The following is a 25,130-nucleotide window of genomic DNA, read 5'->3' as shown; positions in this document are numbered from 1 at the left end:
AATTTTGTTGTGAAAGATTTTTAGAATTATGATTCTTGAATTGAAAAGTAGACATCCATCGATGTAAGAAAGTGAATCCTTTCTTTTGAAGTATGGTAACACGTCAGATTCTACTTGATTCTTTTTTTCTGGCAACCCTTGATCCATATATGACAAAGCTTTTTGAAAAATTTTATCTGAGTCGGTTGTTTTTGAAATCGTGGTGTGTGTTACCGGAAGTGTTGATAATGAATTTGATAATTCGTTTTGAAAATCTTTCAAAACTGATTGAAGCTATTATGAAATCATCTAATGGGTTTTCATGAGAGCTTATAAGTCTCGGGAGAACATCAGCATGTCCGAAATCTTGTGTGTTTGTATACTTGATGTCAAAATCATATGTTAGTAAGATGAGTGCCCATCTTTGAAGTCTATTTGCTGTATAAACAGGAATGCCTTTCTTTGATCCAAATATGGTAAGCAATGGCTTATGATCAGTATGTAATATGAATTTGCGACCAAATAACATACGATGAAATCTTTGAACGTCAAACATCAAAGCTCCGTTTAAATCTGGCTGCAATTTTTCTCAGCTGGGGTCAGTGATCTTGAAATATGATATATGGCTTTCATACTCTTGTCCGAAAAAATGTGGTATATTATTGCACCGATGCCATGACTTGAAGCATCAGCAGCTACGTGAATTTAGGCTTGGATTATAATGCGTAAGGAGTAAATCGGAAGAAAGTATTTCTTTGAATTTATCCAAAGCTGACTGACAATCCTTTGACCAGATGAATTTGTTATCCTTCTTGAGAAGGTCATCCAATGTCTTTCTGAAGTCTCTCATATTTGGTACATACTTTCCGTAATGATGCGCGTATTCCAGTTCTGTCTATGATTTGTCCCAGATATTTGATTTGAGATTTGAAAAACTGAAAATTTTCAAATTTTAAACGAAAACCAAACTCTTGAATACGCTGGAGAAATTTGTCCAAACTTGCCTTGAGTTGCGATATGTATTTGCTAGCGACCATGATATCGTCGGTGTACGCTTTAAAGCCATCAATTCCAGCGCAGAGTTGGTCCATGATGCGTTGAAATGCACCTGTTGCGCATTTTACACCTGAAGTCAGTCTGTTGAATTTGAAAAGCGCATATCTGCTTGGTAAAGGATATCGATTAGGCTCTATAGCGTTATTTAAACCTGTGGAATAGTCACCACAAATTCTGACTTTCCCATTGCGTTTACTTACTACTATAGGCGCTGCCCACTTTGATGTGTCTACTGGTGTAATGATACCAGCTGTTTCAAGACGTTGTAACTCTATCTCGATTTCTGTTCGTGCTGCATACGGTACCGGGCGTCTTGGTATAAATACTTCTTTTGAATTTGGAAGTAGTTTGATGTGTACCTTTGTTTTTGTACATAGGCCTAATGAACTGTTGTCGAAAACACTCTTATATTTTGTTTTCAGATTTGAAATTTCGCTGTCGAAATTGATTTGTCGGCACCATGTTTTTATAGGTTTCTCCCATAAATTGAATTGCTGAATCCAGTTTATGTCAAGCACATTCAAAGTGTCCACATTTGATATATAGCATGTCACTGTCTTTGAATTTTCTCCAATTGTCACTTCTGATGTGAATTCTGCTAGAAGTTTGATTTGGTTGGCATTTGCGTCGTTTACTCTGCACAGAATTGTTTTTTGTTTGGTCCGACCTGTTGTCGTGAGAACCTTTTTTCTTGTTTCTGGTCATGCTGTTGCAATAACCATCTCTGTGTCCTGTTTGTTTACATTTAGTGCATGTGTGTCTTGAAAATGGACAATTTTTGGCGTAATGCATACCTGCGCAGTACCATCAAGGTGTTTTTGGTTGTTTGGCCTGTTGCGTTGATTTACCAATAGCATTGCATTGTTTTTGATGGTCTTCGATAAGTGCTGTGTCGCTTTTCAGATCCATGATGTTTTGAGTGTCGTCAACAAGTTTTTCCAAATTTGTTGAATCGTCCCCTTCGTTGAGAAGTCTTAACAATCTGATTCTGATATCGCTGTCTTGTGCTGACTTGATACCCAATACAAAAATTAAACACTTGAAATGGTCTGCTTTTAATTCATCCATTTGAATAATTCACACTGAAGATTTACTCGGCTGGCGTACTCCTTAAAATCTTCATTTTCCAATTTTGTGAGTTGCAGGCACTTATACCTTTGGCTTACCTGTGTTTCTGTTCTGTCAAAGAATCTTGAAAGTTGTTTGATTGTATCGTCCAGTGAAAGTTCCTGAGGTTGTTTTGGTAGGACATAGTTTTTTGAATCTCTCATGGATGTGATTTGACATCTTTCTCCACTATAGTTCCACTTTGTCCGCATCGTCCAGAGCACTGGCCTCTCTTTCGAAAATGTGTCTGTAACGATTGTACCACGACTCAAATACTAAACCACTATCAGGCTCATAGTTAAAATCCGTCATGGAGTTTGCTAAAGACTCCATGAAGTGAGCTTTTGACGCTAATACTTCCTTAGAAACTGCAACTGATGATGATGCTGCTGCACCATTGTCTTGATTCATAATGAAGTTTGTTAATACCGTGAGCAATTCTGTTTGCCTTTGCATTGCCTCCTGGTGATCCGAAAGTAATTTCACAATTTTGTCGTCTGCCATTTTTCCGTATTCGCTTGTGCGTTGAAAAAAATTGTGTCACTTCACAAATCCTCGTCGCCGCAATTGTTGTGTTTTTGTATGAGGTGAAAGAAAACGTAGGTTTTAATTGCAAAATTACTTCTTTTATTCTTAGAATCAATAAAGTGTTTAAGATAATTAATTATAAAAAATGAATTGAATGGTTGGATATGTTGAGCTTGCTCGCTTTTGCACTCTGCTTGACCAAGTGTTTTGTGTGTCTCTAGAAACGCGGTAAAATTGAATAAGTCTAGAGTTGACATCGTTTAGATTATATTTCAGCAAGTTACCAGTGATGCCGTAACAATGTTGAACGGGGTATCTGCTGCAGATTGAATTTACAGAACACCATCATTAATGACCATGCGGTTATCATCCCAGCCCAAAGGCATTGGGTATGTTAAAACATTGTCCGGCACCACATAGAGTTCGGCCTTCACACATTGATTGTCCAATTTGATTTCCGTTTCGATGACCTTATGTGACCTGACTGTCTCACCTCCAAATCCATTGAAACTTTTATATATTGGTATTCGTTGCATATCAGCTGGTATCGTGGAAAGTTTCACTAATGAACTATCACTTCCCGTATCCACAAATGCTTCAATGGATTTGCCTCTCATCTCGACCATTTTCATTATAGGTGGCACCATTGTCGTTGTCACCTTGTTGACCACAGAAACCTTGCCTGCCTCCTTAGCCTCATGCCCTACACGTGAGCACTTGGTGCATCGCAGTCTCTTATATGGACACTTCGCTGCAATGTGCCCATATTCATTACAATTAAAGCACTTCACACCGCTTGTCCAACCGGCTTCGCAACAGCAGCACTTTGTTTAATTGTTGATTGATTTACTAACTTACGGTTTGCCGCAGACGCTGTTGTTGGTGATAAATTCGCCAAAGATGATAATAGCTGATTCGTGGTGTTGAAGTTCATTGCCAGAAGCGTGCGTGTTGCGTTGTTGTCGTTTAACCCGCTTATGATGTATGAGTAAATTGATATCTCATCCATATTTCCAATGGTTAGCATGCGTAATAGTATTGAACCATCGTTTCGACTGGTTTGCGGTGGCGTCTTGACATTTCCCTATGGATATCAGCGTAGTTTACTACACATGGAAAATCTTTAGAGAGCGTACTTACCAATTCAGCCCAAGAGTGCAACACGGGCTGTGCGTCCATCCACACCTTTGCAATTCCTTTCAATTTGTGTTGAGCCGCAAAAAAAAAACTATTTCGTAGTCCCATTGGTAAGTTTCTTGTAGTTGGTTTACCTTTTCGATGAGTTGTACTGCCGTCATTGTTGACTTAAACGGATCAAAATCTGGTAAAATTCCAATAATATCTCTGATGTTGGGTTTTTGGCGCATCATCTCGTATCCCGGATCCCAACTTGAATCACATGATAATTGTTGTGGGGCCGTAGCCGTCGTGCCTTGAAGCAATCCGTTGCCGTCCGCGCACATTTTCGTAATCGCACCACACATTTCATGTACCAACTTCGTTAATGGCGCCATTTCGTCCCTTAACTCGCCCACCGGTTCCTGTCATGGCTCAAAGTCAATCTCAACTTCGTTGTCATCAATGTCGTCAGACTTTACATGCTCCATTAAAACCTCAATTTTCCGGGCCTTGTTTCCTGTTGCATTTAACTTATATTTTTTTTTAACAGTGCATCCAATTGCGTGACGCGTAGATTTTGGAGAATAGTGAAATTGGATCACTATTCTCCAAAATCTTACTTCTTACTTCTTTTTTAAATTCGTGAAATTCGTTCTTCTTCTTCTTGTTTTTTTCCTTTTTGTCCACAATACGTTGGCACACATACATTCACATATTATTTTGCAAAATAATAAAGCGATTTTCCATGATTGATTTTTTTCCGAAATATAAAAGGCATCCCATGTATGGGGAAATTTTCCTATATTTTGAAATGTGCGTTTCCTTAATCCTTCGTTGCATGATTTACTCTTCGCAACACTAAACATTTTTTAACTCGTTATATTTTTTTATACCAAAACTCGATTCCTTTTCAATTCTGACAAAATGCTTAATGTATAAATGAATAGTGTCATATAGTCGAAAACTACCAAATGTAGTAGCGGCCGAAGTTGTAGCTTCTCAAAACCTAGTGCTACCTTTATCTAGCGACCGTACTCAGTGGAATGGGTGGAGTTCTTGTTTATATTTTGGTAACGTTGGGTAACCGTTTGTATCAAAGACAATAAACTTTAGGAAGATAGGAAATTGGATTGCGTCATACCAAATGTTGCATTTACCATGTTAGTTCCATACATGTTTGTAATTTTTTATTTGTTTTTATTTTTTAAATGAAAAACTTAATTTTCTTAATGAAACAATGTTAAATTTTAGGCAACAAGAAAATTAATTTTTCCCCTTTATGGAAATTTATTTCGTGCACTTAATTTCTTTTTATTTGCATTTTAATGCTATGTCAATACTTGTCGTATACGTGTTTGATTCGATAAACGAAAAGTATGAAACTAACACCGTAAATGGTTTGATATCCTCAGTAACAAATTTCCTATCTTCCCTTGTGTATTGTCTTTGGTTTGTATGGACTGTCGCTTACGAGCCGTTTTTGGATGCATAACAAAGGTCTGCACAAGCCTATTCGAAGTAATCGATGTTCTAGTGGAGGCAATACACTCCACGAATACTTCGAGTAATGATTAGAACAGAAACACTGTAAAGCGATTACAGTCAAGCATTGCAGAGCCATAACATTCAAAAGGGATCGTTGTGCAGTTCTTTTCAATATTTTGGTTTTGTTGTAATCGTCACGATACTCGTATCAAACCACCGAAGACGATATACTTTAGAAGATGGGAAATTGGTTTGCGCCATACCAAATGTTGCATTGACGGCGCTAGGTCCATACATGTTTGTAATTTCTTTTATTTATTTATTTATTTATAGTTGATACTAAATTTATAGTAAATATAATATTAGTATAAAGATATAAAAAGCATTGGCAACTGAGGCCATCAGCTAAGTAATTTCTTTTATTTGCATTTTTTTAATGAAAAACTTAATTTTTTAAATTGAACAATCGTAAATTTTGAGCAATAAATAAAAAAATAAATTTTCTCCCTTATTCCAAGTTAGTTCCAACTCTTAATTTCCTTTTATTTATAGTTTAATGTGTCGAACCAAACACGTGAACGACAAGTAGTAACCTAGCGCCGTCAATGGTTTGATGTTCTCAGCAACCAATTTCCCATCTTCTTCTCTTCTACTGTCTTTAAAAATTAAAACATAACATTTTTAGTGAAGAAAGAATATTTTGCTTTAGAAAAGGCGAAACTTCGTATGCGACACGAAGTATGCAAAACAAACACAATCGTCGATCAGTTGATTGGCACCCTGCAAACATTTACGATCGCGAATGAGTCTTCTTGGAATCATTTTTATGTTCAAAACGATTGCGGAAGAGCGAATCTGATAGTCATTGATGCGTCCCCGGTATAAAGTAGTTGTGTCTCAAAATGAGTTATAAATGAGTCTTTCAGAGTAGTAAAAACACAGTCATTTGAATCAATCCTCAACTGATCATATTTTGTCCAAAGCGAACATCAAAAGAGTTATAAATGACTCTCCGCACATGTGTCATTTAAGAATTACGTAAAAGAGTTTAAGGTTTCCTAGTAAAATGTTTCAATATTAAAAATATCAAAATAGAGTAATAAAAGCGTAAAAATCGAGTCTTTCTGATGATTTAAATTAAACGGTTAAAAATAATCATTGTTTAGACTAATATATGACTAAAATTTGAATCTTCCTCGCCATTAAACATTTTTTAATCTTCCAAAAGAGTAAGTTAACACTCTTTTTTTGCAACAACAAACAAAATAGGAATGGAGAGTGTATGTGTAGCATACTCTTATAGTTGAGAGAACGAAATAACTTCATTTATACTAAAGGTCTGCACAAATATGCTTGAAAGCGATTTCAAATGGCTTGGATTTTTATAGAACATGTAGAACATCAGCGCTTCGCCGAACAAACCTAACAAAACCCTCATTCGACGGTGGAATGGCTTGAAAATTCAAACACAACAAAAGCCAATCGAACCGATAGCCAAAGATTATAGAAGAGGAAGATGGGAGATTGGCTACTGAGAACATCAAACCATTTACCACATTAGTTTAGTACTCGAACCAAATGCGTATACGACAAGTATTGACATATCATCAAAATGCAAATAAAAAGAAATTAAGAGCACGAATTAAATTTCCATAAAGGGGAAAATGTAATTTTTTTGTTGTTGCCTAAAATTTAACATTGTTTCATTAAGAAAATTACATTTTTCATTTGAAAAATAAAAACGAAAAACAACTAAAAGATTATAAACATGTATTAAACTAATCTGGTAAATGCAACATTTGGTATGACACAAGCCAATCTCCCATCTTCCTCAAATCTATAATCTTTGCCCAGAGCAAGCACAACAAATATCAAATCCATGCGGCATATACCTTGTTGGTACTTGGGTTATAAATGTTTTGCGTGGGTGATAAATGTTCTACAAAACTTCAAGCAGCATAGCGTCGTGATTTAATTGTGTAAAAAAAGAATACACAAGCAACCGTCCGTCAAAATAATTCTTGTACGATTAAAGGTTTTTTTATTTTGCAAGCCTTTTTCTTATGTCGAATAAAACTCAAATCAAATTTTATCCCTTGTATAAAAATATTCATTATATATTCTACTAGAGCCGATTACAAATTATATTGAATGTAAATTGCAAATGATTATTGAATTTAAATTTTTACATAAAAAAATTTATTTAATTCATTAACATTTTCTAATATGACATACATATTTTTTATTATTCATCTATGGAGTAATCCTTACAGACTAACAATGTTATACTACAATATTTACAAATGGTATCTTATGCCTAAGTATTTAATAATAGTGTTATATTTCTTTTTATATTATATTTATCTTATGAAAGATCAAAATATTTATAGTACACCTAGACCTCGCTTTGCGTCGCAGATACGTTAAAAAAAAAACAAAAAAACACAACGCAAACTGAAACGACGCAAAGTGAATTGTGAGTTTCTATGGCAAACCATGCAAAGATTGGAGATAGGTTCCAGGATTACGAAAGTACTACTCTTTCAAAAAAAATTGAACAAAGTAAATAAGAAACAAAACAAAATATAAACTTTTATTTAATTCATAAGAAAAACAAAAATAATATAAGTTCAATTAAAACAAAATAAAAAATTCAAATAATAACCAAAAACAAAATAAAATTAAACGCCGTCTGATGAGGCGATAGTGGCTGTACATCGGTTCTCTTTCACAAAAAATTGGTCTAATGTTTTCTGAACTGCTTTCTTTTTCAATATAAAATACATTTCCTTGTAGCAATTGATATGAGAGGCTACCGCCTGGGACACTTTAAGACTCCTTCCGCTGTCAGGATAGTATTCTATAAAAATTTCCATAGCTTCATCAATCAAACACATCGCTTTGGAAAATTGTTTGCATATCAAATTTTGTTCTTTGTTTGTTGTTGAACAATCACAGATGTTTGTTGAACAATCACTGTCATCTTCTTCATTAGCAAATTGAAGTTCCAGTTGCAACAGTTCTTCATTAAACAATTCTTGGTTGTGCGAGAATAGCAGTTCATATATATCACTCTCCCCCATACCTTCAAAATTAGATTCTCTAGCTAAATCAGAAATTTCATGGCGAACAGCTGTTGTACTATCAACTTCTACCGCGCATATTCTGTCAACACATTCAGGCCATATTTTGCGCCAAACACCATTCATGCAAGACGGTTTAACCTCCTCCCATGAATCGGAAATAATTTCAATGGCTTTCCTAATGCTGAACTTTTTCCAAAACTCTAAAATGGAAGGCTTATCTTGACCATCAGTCTCACTTATAAGATGTTTAAATATATGACGACGGTAATAACTTTTAAAAGTTGATATTATTCCCTGATCCATCGGCTGAATAACTGATGCCGTTAGGTGGCAAAAATACAAATTTAACGTTTTCTGATAACTCATTAACATAAACTGGGTGGCTGGGAGCATTATCTACTAGGGCCAAAGCCTTGACGTTTAAATTTTCCTTGCTGCAATAAGCTTTTATTTATGAAATAGCACAAGTTGAAACCCAGTTTTGAAATAATGATGCTGTCATCCATGCTTTTTTGTTTGCTCGCCAGTGAATAGGAAGTGCATTCTTTAAACAACCTTTCATAGCTCTTGGATTTTCTGATTGATAAATGAGAAAGGGTTTAAATTTGAAATCACCATTTGCATTACCATCAAGAAGAGTCAGTCTGTCCTTGCTAGCTTTATATCCCGACGGCGATTTTTTTGTTTTAGATATGTAAGTTCTGTTAGATAGACGTTTGCAAAATAACCCAGTCTCACCAACCTTAAAGACTTGTTTCGGATCATAGCCACCTTCTTGAATTAATTCTTTTAACTTTGTCGGATAGCCTTTAGCAGCAGTTATGTCAGCACTAGCTGCCTCGCCTTTTAGAGCAATGTTGTGTAAATTTGCTCTTACCTTAAATCGCTCAAACCAGCCTTTACTAGCTTCGAATGTTTCCGTATAGCTGTAATTAGCTTTACTTTTTAAGTCTTGAAATAAGCTTTTTGCTTTGGACTGAATTACCATTTTACTTAACGGTAATTTTTGGCTTACTTGATTTTGAATCCAAATAGAGACCAAGGACTCCATTTTGGTCATCACAGCACTCCTTGATCGGGACATTGTTTTGGTATCTAATGGCGTCGCAGATTTTGCAGCATCTCTTATTTTATCTCAATCGTGATCTCTAATGGTTCTGACAGTTGTTGCAGCTATACCAACAGCATTTGCTATATCTACAGCCTTCTCTCCTTTATCAAATCGACGCAAAATATCTAGTTTTGTCTCCAAGGTGATAGATTTTTTTTTTTAATTTTTATTAATTTTACCAGCAGCGCCCTTTTCACCCATTTAGCTAAATTTACACTTGGATATAGAATAAAAAACAAAGATATAACTCTCTCAATGATTTAATTTAAAAATTATTTTCCTTTTTCTATCAACCCGAAAACTTTATAAAAATGTATTATTGAAACGCTAAAATAACACTTTCATTGAGAGTGAAAAAATTGAAATGAACTAAAATAAGCAAAACAAAGTGTGTATGTATTAAAAATGAGTCGTGTTTTAAAAAGAAGGGGAAATCCCGAGTTTGATAGCATGACGCAGATGAAAACAAAAGGATTGCCACTTTTGCGAAAAATACGTATAAAAAAAAACAAACAACGCAACATTAAAAATCTAAAAACGCAAAGTGAAAACTAGTACTAATTCAGCAGCGATGCATCTTCGAAACAACGCAAAACGAAACGACGCAAAGCGAGGTCTAGGTGTATTTATTAAACTCTTCACATAATCGGCGAAAAGGATCGTGGTTTTCAAAGTTTGTGCGAAAGTACTGAATGCGAAGCCGTTCAAAATTACGAGTAGGTCTTGACGGTATATTCAATGAGATACTGTTAAGAAAGAACTCAGATTTAAATCTACCATTAATAGCATCAACCATAAAACAGATATTCAGCATAGTACGTCTACTTTTCAGTGTAGGCAATTTGACAAGTGAAAATCTTTCCTTGTAAGATGGCATGGTTTGAGGAGTTCAGTTGTTCTGACGTAAACAAAACAGTAGAAATTGCTTTTGTACAGATTCAGCAATGAATTTGATACTATGGGTCCCATAGTACAGATCCATATTAAAGGATTGGACGCACAAGTGAAGTGTACAAATTCCTTGTTACAAATGGGTCAACAAACTCCTTACTCCAGCGTTTGACAAATCCAAGTGATCCATATTTTATTTATTGACGGTCATAGATATGTGAGATCTAAAATCTAGCCTCCGATGCAACAGTATTCCGAGATCCTTAAAGGATTCAACAGTTTCAAGCATTTCGTTATTAATATATTAATTTGTATCAACGTGGCTCAATCTATAAAAAGAGATGTGCTTCTTATGTTCAGTTCCATCATATTTAGAGAACACCAGTTGTACATGCTATTTAGTTCATCGTCAGCATACATAAGTGTATTACCAAATCGAATTGCTGATGGAAGGTCATTTATAAATAAACAGAACAATAAAGGTCCAAGATGACTGACTTGAGGAACACCAGAAGGCACATGTATCGATTCCGAAATAATGTTATCACCCAGCAAAAACTCTCATTACCCGGTAATCTTTTAGGTAAGCCTGTTTAAAAATGAATAACCACTTATTAATTGGCATCGCTCCGGATTACATTTACATACGCATGTCCTAGGAGGCAAGTACTTCTCCCCAGGCATACCTATGGCCATGAAATAATTAGTGATTTTAAACCATATAATCACCTAATATGTAATCACTTATTCGTAGATATACCAAAGTTTGCAAAATAACCACTTATTGTCGCAGACAACCAAATCTCGAAAATATTGACTTCTCTAGCCGATTACAATGGATCAAAATATGGCGAGTAATGCTGTAATATGAACATTACTTGAATAGATACGAATATTGTAGAAATAAACAAAAATGTAACAATCATCTAAATAAGATTACAGGCAAATTAATTTCACAGTTAAAGTAGAAATAAATGTTGTCGTTTAAGGGAGTTAGATTCACATTATGTTCGAAACCTACTAAAAGAGGATTTTATATATCCCTTTTTATAAGGCAAATGACAGTTGAAATCTAGTGAAGTCGATTTTGAAAGAGTAATGTGAATGAGGTATAATAAAGCATTTATTTAAAACATAGTATGGTAATGTCATTAATTTAACACACAATTATTATGAAATATTCGTGAAGAATATTCCTTAAAGGTGAGTATTAAGTTCGAGTTTAGCCGCTAAAACCGCTAAAGTGAAAACTAAATCAGTAAGAAAAATGCATGAAATTATACATATTTGTTGCAAATTTTATTATAACTTGATGGGGAAAAGCCCAAAGCAAATTTTCACAAAGTTTGTATTCCTTAAAATGGATTATTAAAGAAAGTAATCGTGAAAAAATCATGTTTTTAGCGGCTAAACTCGAACTTAATACCCACCTTAACGGAAAAATCTTCAGAATTACCGTTACATAACATATTCTTTTTGAGTTTTTTTAAATGTTCAATTATGTGAATAATTATACTTAATGGTACCGTCATTTATTCTATTTGATTAAGTCATTAACAGCCAAATGCAATATAAATTTGAGAATATCAATTCAAAAATTACCGAGAAGTATTTATTATTGTCATTGCAAGTTAGTCATTATAACTCACCGCAATGTAATGCAATGTGTAATGACAGCTTTAATCCTGGTAATGTACATTGTAATGAGATGTGGTCACCTAGTTTTTGCTGGGCAAATACTACACATTGAGTTCGATTTGTCAGATAACTTTCAAACCAGGATACTATTAAGTCACTGAAACCCATGCGATGTAATTTGTTCAGTTGAAGTGAGTGATTTACTTTGTCAAACGCTTTACTAAAATCAGTGTAAACTACATCAGTCTGTAAATGACCTCTAAAGCCTTCATTAATCATAGTAGTCAGTTCCAAGACATTTGTTATGGTTGAACAAGATTTTCGGAAGCCATGTTGTTTGGGTGATAGAAAAGAGGAGACTTGATGAACCAAAATAGCAGATATAATATTTTCCATTAGTTTTGGAATAGCACTTAGTTTAGCAATGCATCTGTAGTTAGTAATATCAGACTTGTTTCCACTTTTAAATAGTGGAATGATGAATGAATCCTTCCACAGAGTGGGAAAGAGACCAGTACGCAAAGATTCGTTAAATAGAATAGAAAGAGCAGTCGATAGAGAATGAGTACAATACTTTAGTATGTTACTGGGGATCCCATCAGGCCCCGGACGAAAAGAAAATGTTATCTTTTCCATATAACTCAGCACAATATTAGGAGATATAAAAGGAGTGGAGAGTGCAGAATGTTCCATTCCCAATAAACACAGGATGAGCGTTTTTCAAATGCAACAACTTTTCAGTTTGATGGTAAATATAATTTTCAACATAAATTCAACTTCACTTGACACAGCTCATCTTCAAATTGTTTGCGAATTACGAGGTCAGTTCGGAAAGTTCTTAGCCTAGCACAAAAAGAGCGGTATAAACAGAAAAACGTTAAGTGTTTTGGAAACTTCCATCTCTGTTATGAACACATGTTAAATTTTGTTTCGATCTGGCAACTGCTTCATATAGAAACAGGTGTTCAAAAAAGACGCATCCGCAATTTTTTTACAATGGAAAAATTAGAAATGTGTGCTGTCATTAAATATTTACATAAAAAAGGTTTATCGGGACAAGAAATTCATAATGATATGGTGAATGTGTTAGGTGAAAGTGCTCATTCATATGCTACGGTAAAAAATTGGGTCGCTGAATTTAAACGTAGTCGTACAAGCATTGAAGATGAACCACGTAGTGGACATCCAAAAACAGCAACAACAACAGAAATTGTAGCCAAAGTGCATGATATGGTATTAAATGATTGACGAATAAAAGTGCGTGAAATTGCTAATATCATGGGCATCTCAAATGATCGAGTCCATTTAATTTTACATGAAGAATTACAGATGAAAAAGCTTTCTGCAAGATGGGTGCCGCATTTGTTAGTGTATTATTATATATTTTATTTTGACGAAAATTAATAAATTATATAAAATTCATAAAATTTTGACTTTGACTTTCAATTTGAAGTCGGGATATCATTCATACAAATTTTGGTTGAAAAGTATTTGCAACGATGTTAATTTTTAATTTCGAAAATTGTTTGAGATATTATTGAGTAGTGATGCATTTCAATTTGAGGATAACACTTGAGGAATTATTGCTAATGTGTTGAATTTTACAGTTAAGGGTAATGTTTGTTTTTTGTTGAGAACGCGATTTTCTCAACAATTTCTCAACTTGAATATTACACTAAACCTTTGAAAAATGTTTGAAAAATTGTTTAAATTTAGCATTTTTCAAACGTTTGTGTTTATTGGGTTATCTTATATGGGTACACATCAGATTGCTTGAAATTCTTATGGGAGCATGTTGTTGCAAATACCTTGGAAAACATATTACATATAGATACATTATCATCCGCCTCAACAGTACCATAGTGAAGATTTCTTGGATAAACATTCCATTGACGTTTGCAATTAACAAATTTGTAAAATGATTTTGGATTAAGTTTCAATTCATTTTTGATAGATATTTGTTCTATGATAATCTATTCCACAAGCTGTATTCCGAACGGCGATTGAGTAATTTGCGTAATCGGTAGCTGAGCCAGACTTTTTGTAAAGTTTATTCTTCCTGTTCTTTAAGTTACTTAATTTATTGTTGTTCCAGGGCGGACCAGTGTAATTAGTAACGCGATTTAATGGGACAGATTGGTCAATGAATGAATTCAAAGTTTCGTAAAATATATTTATTGATTTCTCAAGATTATCATATTTATGCCATTTTATATTTATTTTCTATTCATGCAATCTATAAAAAATTATGGTAAAATTATGGGATTCAAGTTTAGTTTTTAAAGAAAAAGCTAAAACTATCCCAATAGCTATGGAAAAATTGCTTACATTCTCCCAACACAACTAAAACCAGCAAACATGTTGAAAGTTCTACTCATTTTCTAGAACATTTTGAATTATGAAAATTCAAATCTGCTTGTGCAGACCTTTAATCTACACAGCATTGGAAATTATGAAACAAATGGAATTGGTATTCCGATTACATTCGAATACTTCAGAACATTGTTTGGTGCTTGCTTTATTGGGTTCTATATGTTCTGTTTCACAATTTGCAAGGTTTATATTTTACTCGTTTGAGAAATGGACAATGAAGTTACTACTCGAATTGTGCGGCGTGTGCTCGAAGTATTTGCTTGTGTATTCGTTGCAGAGGTTTGATGCATAAACAGACTTTTAAGTGTACTGGCCTGCAAAAATTGCCTCCTGCAATCTATACCTATTAAAAACAAAATTAAAAAAAAAATCTATTATTAAAAGGTAACGGTGCAAAGGAAATTGATTAATCAAGGTTCATTGGTATTTTTTAAAAGATTTTTCATTACTTCTGCTGTTGGTGAAAGTTAAAATGAGCGAAAGCTTGTACTAGAAGTTGCTATTTTTACCCAATTATCCTACATATACATCTCTGTGCTGTTTATATCCGACCGTTTTTGTATGGTCGTAATGAACAGACATCCTACCAATGTTATTTGTGGCAGTTTAGGTTAAGGTGGTAGCCCGATTAAGTTTCAGGCTCTCTTAGAGTATTCAGTCCATTGTGATACCACACACAAAAAAATTTCACGAACATTTTTCCAATTAAAATTTTAATTGAGTTTTAAAAAATATTCAATTAAAAATTTAAATGATTCAATAAATTTTTTAATTAAAACAAAAATCAATCACAAAAATAATAGTATTAATTAATTTTTTAATTGGATCAATTAACTTTTTAATTGACCTTCAATTAATTTTTTAATTGATACTATCATTTCTGTGATTGAAGACATTTCAATTAAAAATTAATTGGATCAATTAATTTCGTGATTGAATCAGAAAAATTTTTTTTTGTGTGCACATTTAACTAAAAGTACCTATTACATATGGGCACTTCTAATTTTAACCACTGAACCTTCACTATTATTTTCTTTTGTTGAATCAACCAGATTGTTCCAAAAACATTAACAGACTGCTTAAGTTAACGTTTTCCAGGTCCGCCAGTAATCTAAAGCTATATGCTCCTAAAATTCGCTTACGCCTTACACAAAATGCAGGACACTCACACAAGAGGTGTTAAATTGATTCTTTTTCCTCCGCATCATGACAGCTCATACAGTATTTATTTGTGGCAAAATGTTAAGGAAGTACGAAGAAACTCATGTTCTGCAATCTAAAGAAAAACTATAATACTTATAAAAGTCATGAAATAGTTCTTACATTTTTACATTTAAATCTTGTTTTTAAAGAGCTTTCATGCTATTTTTTCACCCAATACTTATCAAGCATTTAGAAAACTTATGACAAATGTAAAATAAAAGATTTAGTTCGGTTTCAAATCTATCTTAGTGGAAATAAGAAAGATTCAACTAAAAAAATCAGTGAAAAGTTTTCCCGTTTGTGAGGGGAAAAGTAGCTCACGAAACAATCCCGCATATTTACTTGATAATTTTAATTTTTTTGCTTCAAATAGAAAATATCAAGAATTAATAAAATAATACAAATTATTTAAATTTTGAAAATATTTGAGTTCAAACGCTTCAGTCAAGCGTTAATATGCATTAAAAAATCATACAAAATTATAAGAATTATTTATTTGGCAAAATAATTTTAATACACATCCAAAACATTGCATTCGGATCACACCTTAAGAAATGACGCAAATTTTGTGCAACGGCTGTTGAAATGGTAGAGATTCGTCCTATGACAGGTCCATGTTAAGTTCATCGCTTCTGTGCCAATTTCGCACCACTTCCGGATCCAAAAAGATCATTTTCACTCCTTTTTTGCCGACGCTTTTTTGCTGGGAAACAATTCCTTCCTCCGAAACGAAATTTTAGACCACCTAAATTTTGTTCTAATGATACCGATGTTTCTTTACCGGCAAAAAAATCGTTGTTTATGATACCCGTATGCCCTCAACTAACTTCGTTTAGCTATTACAGGTCCATGTTAAGTTCATCGCTTCTGTGCCAATTTCGCACCACTTCCGTATCCAAAAAGAACATTTCACATCTAAATTTTCTTCTAATGGTACAAATGTTTCTTTACCGGCAAAAAATCTTTGTTTATGATACCCGTATGCCCTCAACCAACTTCGTTTCGCTACAAAGATTGAAAATAACTGAAAACTTCGTTGGTCCAGAAGTTCTTTTCCCATCAGCGTTGCCAGAATTGTTTCACCAAAAACCGCTAGATTTGTCCAAAAAACTTTGGCTAGCTAAAAAATTTAAAAAAATAGCTAGAAAAAAAAGCTAAATTTTTTTGTATCAAAAGTCACATTTTTAATTGAAATTTAACAAACTTAAAGGCTTTATTTCACTTAAAATGCATATTATTTTAATTGTATTCAATTTAATTCCATTTCTGTGAGACTGTAAGAAAGTCTAAATCATATTAGCTCTGTTGGCGTACTCGATACATTTTTACTATCACAAATTTTTACTGGAAGTCCTTCGTTTATATTTCCTTGTAAAATCATTTTTCCCAGTGAACTTGCAATTGTCAGCTGGTTAATCATGCATTAGCAAATATCTATATATTTTGTTTTAACTGAATTAATGATAAATTCGTGAACGTGTACACTTCTCTTAATTTTACCCAAGAGAATAAAACCCATTCTAACTGTCTTGCAAGTTTATAATGAATAACTTTTATTCGAAAATTTCCCAAACCTATTGTTGTCCAATTTTCGTAAATGTAAATCCATCCCATTAATAAATAGCAGATTTGTTTTGATCCTATCACTACGAATTTTTTATTGCATTTTTTGGTGTTAAAAAAAATAATACCACATTCAAAACTTTATTTCCTTAATTATTTCTATGTTCGGTTCCAAAGATTTTGTACACTAATGATTTTTGTATTGATTCCGAGTCAAATTTGAATTTATTCGTTTTCTCAGCTTTTTCTTCATGAGCTATCACAGTGCTTTAAAAACGTGCTAACGAAAACTTAAATTTTCAAATTCAGACTCGACTTTAAGTAGAAATTATTTTATGTATACGTTTTTAAAATAAAATGTTTAAAAACCTCTTCAATTTTTTAACGTTATTTTGGTTTGTGGTCAAGATACAAAAACTCCACAAATTTAAAGACTATTAATTTAAAGAATTTTTTAGAATTGACCCTAGCCTTCTTTCATGAAAAGATACCCATTTTTAAGTTGAATCACTTAACTATAAGGACAAAACGACTTTATCGGCTTTTGGACAAGAAAAACAGTTTATATAAGAGAAATTCACAAATGCTATATAACCATGTTTGGCCTCACGACAATATTTTTTCAGTGTACAAAGCAATTCACATCTACTATTTTAATTTAGTAATATCATAATAACTTTAGAATATTAAAATAACATAAAAAGGATAAACGAGTCAAATGCTAATATTCCTAATAATTTACTGACAGTTTATATAAGGAATTTGCATGGTAATAGTAGATTTAAAGTTTACGATAACTTTTATGAATACGAGGCAAGAACTTTACCACAAGGTGTATTTGCTGCAAAAATGCCCGCATAATGGCTGGAATAATTATTAATGTTTCAATTGAGATTTGAAACATGTGAAAAACCTTATTCTGGCAGCAAGGCTTAGATAAAAACGAAGTTTTATCCATATTTCAATAGGAACATGTCGAAAATAAAAAAGCCAAAAATAGCTAAAAGGGTCATGAAAAAAAGCCAGAAAAAAAGCTAAATGCATTTTTTTCCCGCTAAACGTCTTCAAAAAAGCCAAATCTAGCGGGAAAAAGCTAAATTGGCAACGCTGTTTCCCATAAAAGAAATTAAGTGTGATATTGAACTGCTGTCCTGTAAGCTAAATAAATAAAAAAGAATTTTGTTGGTTCTCGTCGGATAATATTTAATACATTCCCTACATATATTTATGTCTCAAGTTTACATATCTGGATCTTATTTCGATACACAAAATCACGTATCTCAGATTTTAAACTTTAAGATTTTTTTGCGGTATAAATAAAATAAATGAGTATAGTATTCTGGGGGCGCGGCTAACATTTTTCTGGGGCTGGCTTAGTCCCCCTAGCTACATGGAAAGAAACTTGACGAAAATTTGTCCAATTAAAATTTTAATTGAGTTTTAAAAAATATTCAATTAACAATTTAATTGATTCAACAAATTGTTTAATTGAAACTAAAATCAATCACAAAAATTAATAGTATCAATTAATTTTTTAATTGATACTATCATTTCTGTGATTGAAAACATTTAAATTAAAAAATTAATTGGATCAATTAATTTCGTGTTTGAATCAGATTTTTTTTGTATATGCCAATTTTGATATACTAACAATTTTGAAATTTCTATTTTAGATTGTACGAGAATATGATGCCAAGAAAAAAGACGTCGAGTCCTTGAGAAAAGAAATCGAAACTAATTTAAATGGCGATGAAAATTGCTTGACCGAAATACAACAAATTTTTAACGTATGGTACCCCATCATTATAGAAGTGATTACAACAATTAACACACACTTCGGACAGTTTATGGAATCTATGGGTTATGTAGGAGAAGTAAAATTAACAAGGAAAGACGAGGTAAAAAATGTATCATTTATTGTATTTTACCAACAGTTTTGATTACTTTTTTTCTCAAATCAACATAAACAGTATGATAGGCTAATACATTAACAGTTGTGGTTGAATCAAGGTATATTTTAAGCAGAGTTGTAAATCTCTGTACACAGAAAAAAATATCACCAATATATTTCCAATTAAAAAGTTACTAGAATTTAAAAATTTTTTCAATTAAAAAATTAATTGATACAATTAACTTTTTAATGAAGATAGAAAGATTAAGTTAATTTAGTCAATGATTGAAATTTTTAAAATTGTTAATTAAAAAATTAATTGATACAATTAACTTTTTAATCGAACAAAAGTGATGAAAATTTTTTTTTTAATTTTTAATTAAAAATTTATTTCAAACAATCAATTGTAAATCAAAGTAAAAACACTAAGCCGATTCAGAAAGCATTTGAAAATAATTACCTTTTTTAATTAAAAAATTAATTGAATTTTGAAATCAACATCAATTAAATTTTTAATTGAATCAATTAAAAAATTTATTGAAATTATTTGAAATTTATTGAAGTTTGAAATCAATTAATTTTTTAATCAAGTATTTTTTATGCCCAATTAAAACTGTGATTGATATTATCATTTTCGCGATTGAAGATATTTCAATTAAAAAATTAATTGGATCAATTAATTTCGTGATTGAATCAGGAAAAAATTTTTTGTGTGTACAAACAGTGCTACGTTAAGTACAGGAGATATAAAGTGTTGCATACATTATTTTTCATGCATTCTCAAATCTCGCTGAATGAAGAATTTCCTTATTTTATGTTTTAATTTCTAATATTTCCTTTTACAAAATGTATTCAATTGCAATTACAGATGCAAAAAGGCTTATGATTTCAAGTAAAATTTGGATTTGGACTTTACTAAAAATCTTTAAAATACATAAGTTGTTGAAGTGTAACGGCGTTAGTGAAGAGGTCAGCTATTATATCTTTAGTACAAAGATAACATATTCAATAACGACTTCGTTTTCATATAGTTTCTGGCGGATAAATTTGGCTTTAATATCCCCATGATTGGTTCTTGGAGAATAGTTGTGGTTTAGGGCTACCTGGATAGCCCTTTTATTATCACAAAAAAGCTTCATAATTTTATTATTTGGAGGGTTAAGTTCATCTTCTAAATGTTTAAGATAAATTGACTCTTGAATTGCTGAAGCCACTGTCATGAAATCGGCATTGCCACTGTCTTTTTCTTTTTCGTTGTCCATGATATGGCACCGGATTGATAAATGAATACACAGAAAAAATATCACCAAAATATTTCCAATTAAAAAGTTAAAGAAGTTGAAATTTTTTTCAATTAATAAATTAATTGATTTAATTAATTAATTTTTTCAATTAATAACAAATAAAACAAATAAATCATGGTACAATTAACTTTTTAATTGAGATAGAAACATTAAGTTAATTAAGTTTTTAATTAAAAATTTATTTCAAACAATCAATTTTTAATCAAACTAAAAACACGAAGCCAATTCAGAAAGTAATTGAAAATACTTACCTTTTTTATTAAAAAATTAATTGAGTCTTACAATCAACATCAATTAAATTTTTAATTGAATCAAATTTTCTAATGAAACCAATTAATTTCTTAATCATGTATTTTTTATGTCCAATTAAAACTGTGATTGATACTATCATTTACTTGATTGAAGGCATTTCAATTAAAAAATTAATTGTATTAATTAATTTAGTGAGACAGTGCGGCCAACATTAAAGAGGCTCTTAATTCCTCATCTATAATGAGACCTTATTTATAAGGCAAATGACAGTTGAAATCTAGTGAAAATGGATTTTGGAAGTGTAATGTGAATGAGGTATTACATGATAGTGAAATCGAAATAAGTTTCTTTCATTTCCAAACAGTTTTTTCATGTTACAAAAAAATTCCCACTATATTAATAGTGTTCTTCCGAAAACTATACCGAAAGAAACCATTGTAATTTTTTTTTGTATTACAAAATATTTCGTATTTTATAATATATTGGCAGACAGCGCCTTATAGCTGTAACTTTAGGCGATTTCTAATTTATTCAACTATCTAAATGTATGCCACATCAAAGTTGGTTTCCCTTTGACCGGGATCCCGGGAAAATTCCCGCTTTCCCGGGAATGGAAAAAGTCCGGGAAAAAGAAAACCCTACTTATCATTGAGCTAAACATGGAAAGAGGTATATCAGTGGCAACACTGCTGTGCTTTAGTGGTGTTTTTCTTAGCGCTATTAAAAATTTGAATAATTGTTGTGTTTTTGCATGTAAAGAAAAGTTTAATTTGTGCCGGTGTATTTTAAATCATTCAGATAAGTGATTAGTTTGTTGAAAAAGTTCAATGTTGGTTAATCCTCTGTGTAATTAACCTGTATTGTATTTATTCTCAATTGGATTATTTGTCTGATAGTTTTGTGTTAGTTTACAATAACAAGTGTGCTTTGCTTTCTTATACCATTTGTTTTGTTTTTTTACATGTAATTTTCTCAGTGGCTGTGGATATACATACATACATTATTATCAAACAGTGTTGTCAATACTGTATTTGTTGATTTGTTTTTTTTTTTTTTTGGCGTTTTTAGTGTTTTTGTGACATCTTAGTATATTGAGGCAGTGGGATATTTTCATTTGATTTTTGTTATAGTTTATTTTATAATTTGTATTTGGATTTCAACTTGATTTTATTTTGTTACTCAATTCATCATGGTATGCTCGAATGATGATTGTAAAATTGCTTCTGATGATGAGATTGTTATTGTATGCTGGCTTTGTGATGGGCATTGGCATTCGAGGTGTGTTTGACTGGCTGCAAAGGTGGTAGATGAGTTGTACGTTGGTAACAACGGTCTTAGATGGTGTTGTGTGAGATGTAGGAAGATTAGTGTGGAGTTCTATAACTGTTTTAGGGAGGCCACGTCTGAGGTGACTACGTTGACGCGTGACTTATGGGAGCTGTATTCGATCTTTGTGAAAATTTCGACGTTGTTTGATAGGTTTCCAGATCTTTCGCCATTTGTTGTCTCTCCTGTATCGGGTACGAAACGGAAGAGGTCTTCGAAAAAGTCGTCGCCGAAGGAGGGTCGTACTAAGGTTGTTAGGACTGGTTCGGGGCTGCCGAAATCTGGTGTGGGATCATCAACGGTTGGGGGTGCGTCAGCGGTTGTAAGGAGTACGAAGGATGCGATGCCTAGTGTTTCCGGTACGTCGGAAGGTGGTGCCGTATCATCACTGCCCCGAGCGGCTGTGACTGCTCCTATTTCTTGTGATCCTCTTCCAGGTATTGTAGTTGAACAGTCCACGTAAGCTCCTGTACCGCCGATTCCTTTGGTGACTGACTCGACTTCTTCGCGGGGTTGATTCAGGTTTTTCTCTCATAAATTTCGCGACGCCTACTTTGTCGGATTGCCCTCAGCCTCAACCAAAGGGGAAAAGCTCGAGAGACTCAATATGGCTGCCTCAAAGAGGGTAGTTTTTGTTTCTCGTTTTTCCCCGGAGACGACGGCTGAGGACATTGATTATATTGAAGTCTCAGTTCTCTGAGAATAGATCTTCATTTAAAATTATTGTCGATGCTGATCTCTTCGATACGCTGTGTAATCGTGACTTTTGGCCTCCTAGGGCATTCATTAAGGAGTTTGTTGATCGGTCTGATAACTTAGCTAGATTACCTAGCAGGCCTCCTCCATCTCCAAAAAACTGAGTGGCTCTTTTTCTATTGTTTATCAGAATGTCAGAGGGTTGAATACGAAATTATCGAGGCTGTATGCTGATAGTTTTGATTTTGAGTTTGCGGTTTTGGTTATGACTGAGACTTGGCTCAGGCCATCGGTATATGATTCTGAGATTCTTTGTGGACGTTACTTGGTGTTCAGGAAGGATCGTATGGGTAGGATTGTTGGTGGTGGGGTGCTAATTGGTGTCCTTGACACCTTCCCATCTGAGCGAATTGTTCTGGATGGTGTTGATTGTATTGAATTCCTTGCGGTAAGATGTTCCGAAATTTAGGTTATTCGTTACATGCTCATATATTCCTCCGGCTTCTGAGTATTCTATCTATGAGCGTCATTTTGTGGCAATAAATAGTATTATGTCTGGAATGAATGATTCGCACAGGATCGTGGTTTTGGGCGATTTTAATTTGCCTATGGTGTCTTGCCTCGACTTGCCTGATACGGAGGCGTTGACTCCACTGACTACTTCTAGTGGATCGGAATGGGTGGCGACTTTTTTGGATCTTTTTCTTGATGCTGGTTTGGTCAGATAAATGGAGTTATGAATTTCTTTGGGAAGATTCTTGATTTGGTTTTTGTGGGCGATCCTTATAATTTTGATTTGTCCAGATGTGATCCTGTTTCTTATCCTGAGGATAGGTATCACCCTGCTTTCTCTCTTTGCCTCTTGGATATTTTCACTATGTTTTATTTTTGAATTCGCTTCTTTCGGGTGTTGACTGGAGCTCTGTTTGTAGATGTGATCGGTTGTCTGATATCGATATGGTTGTTGATAATTTCTACATGGTTTTGGACGGTTTTGTGTTGCGGACTGTTCCTAGGCGAAGGGTGGATTTCCCTAGGAATCGGCCATGGTATTCCCCTGTGTTGATGAGACTCAGGAATGATAGGAATAGATGTTTTAGAAGTTATAAGAGGACGGGATCTGATTTTGATTATGCTCGGTACTCTGTCGCTAGGTCTATTTATAATATGGATTCAAGAGCGTGTTATGTTCGTTACATTGATAAGTTAGAGGTGACATTCATTGTAACCCGAGGTCTTTTTATGAATTTGTTAGGATGAAACGTAAGTCTTCGACTAGGCCTTCGAAGATCCGGAGGGATGGAGGGATGGTGTTGACTTTTATGGGGACCAGTTTCGCGGGCTATTTTCAATCTGTTTATAGAAAAGGTGCTTATGATGCTGATGGTTCATATCCCTATTCTATTAGGTCGCTTAATAGGGTGGCAATTCCATTATTTGATAGTTTGTCTGTGTCTGGGTAGTTGTGTGGGGTTGAGACGTCTACCAGTGGTGGTCCAGATGGGATTCCTGGGATACCACTTCATAAGTCGTGGAGCCCCTTTGATGTGGGTATTTATAGGGGGATAGCAAAATTGAGTGCTATTCCCAAGGTTTTTGAAAAGATGGTGACTGATGTTTTGTCGCATGGCATTTCTTCGATACTGGATCCCTGTCAGCATGGTTTTCGTATGCCTATCGACTACTACGAACTTGGTGGAATTTACTTCTCATGTTATTAATCAGTTTGTTGTTGGGAATCAGACTCATGTTATTTATACGGATTTTAGTAAGGCTTTTGACCGGGTGAATCATAAGCTCTTGTTATATAAGCTGGATATGATTGGATTGGCCAGTGCCCTTTTGGCTTGGATTTCGTCGTATCTTGATTGCCGTACGCCGTACGCAGTTTGTGTCTTTTGGAGATTCCTATTCAAGGTGCTTTGATGTCCCATCAGGTGTGCCTCAGGGTAGTCATTTGGGGCCTGTCTTATTTTTGTTATTTATAAACGATTTACCTGTGGTTAACTCTAGGATTTTGGTGTATGCTGATGACGTAAAGTTATTCTCCTCGTTTGATAAATCTGATCAGGTGCATTTATTACAAGGTGATTTGGATAGCTTTGATGATTGGTGTAGGGTAAATCTGATGGATTTGAACTTGAGGAAATGCAAGTTTATGCGATTCTTTAGGTCTAGGCCTATTCATGTTCGGTATAGTATACGGGGCTCGTTATTGGAAGAGGTTGATTCTTTTGTTGATCTTGGCATTGTTATGGATCGTACACAGAAAAAAATATCACCAAAATATTTCCAATTAAAAAGTTAATTGAAGTTGAAAATGTTTTCAATTAATAAATTAATTGATACAATTAACCTTTTAATCATGATAGAAACATTAAGTTAATTAAGTCAATGATTGAAATTTTTAAAATATTTAATTAAAAAATTAATTGATACAATTAACTTTTTAATCAAATTCGGAAGACTAATTCAGTTAAAAAAGTGCTGATTTTTTTTTACTTTTTTAATTAAAAATGTAT

The 25,130-nt window shown here is 33.4% G+C and overlaps 1 protein-coding gene across 3 annotated transcripts in view; it reads left to right on the top strand.

Moving 5' to 3' along the window:
* The window catches only part of SMC5 (structural maintenance of chromosomes 5), a 141,629-nt gene that overhangs the window by 114,611 nt on the left and 1,888 nt on the right, over positions 1-25,130 (top strand). For 2 of the 3 annotated variants that reach the window (XM_075303919.1, XM_075303917.1), the window contains one exon: positions 18,813-19,037. The exons of the other annotated variant lie outside the window; for it this stretch is intronic. In XM_075303919.1, coding sequence (XP_075160034.1) covers positions 18,813-19,037 — 225 coding nt within the window. The remainder of the gene's footprint in view (positions 1-18,812; positions 19,038-25,130) is intronic. 3 annotated transcript variants of the gene reach the window in all.

This window comes from Haematobia irritans, chromosome 4 (genome assembly GCF_050003625.1).
Source record: "Haematobia irritans isolate KBUSLIRL chromosome 4, ASM5000362v1, whole genome shotgun sequence".
NCBI classification, from domain to species: domain Eukaryota; kingdom Metazoa; phylum Arthropoda; class Insecta; order Diptera; family Muscidae; genus Haematobia; species Haematobia irritans.
This window is presented reverse-complemented; position numbering and strand designations above follow the sequence as displayed.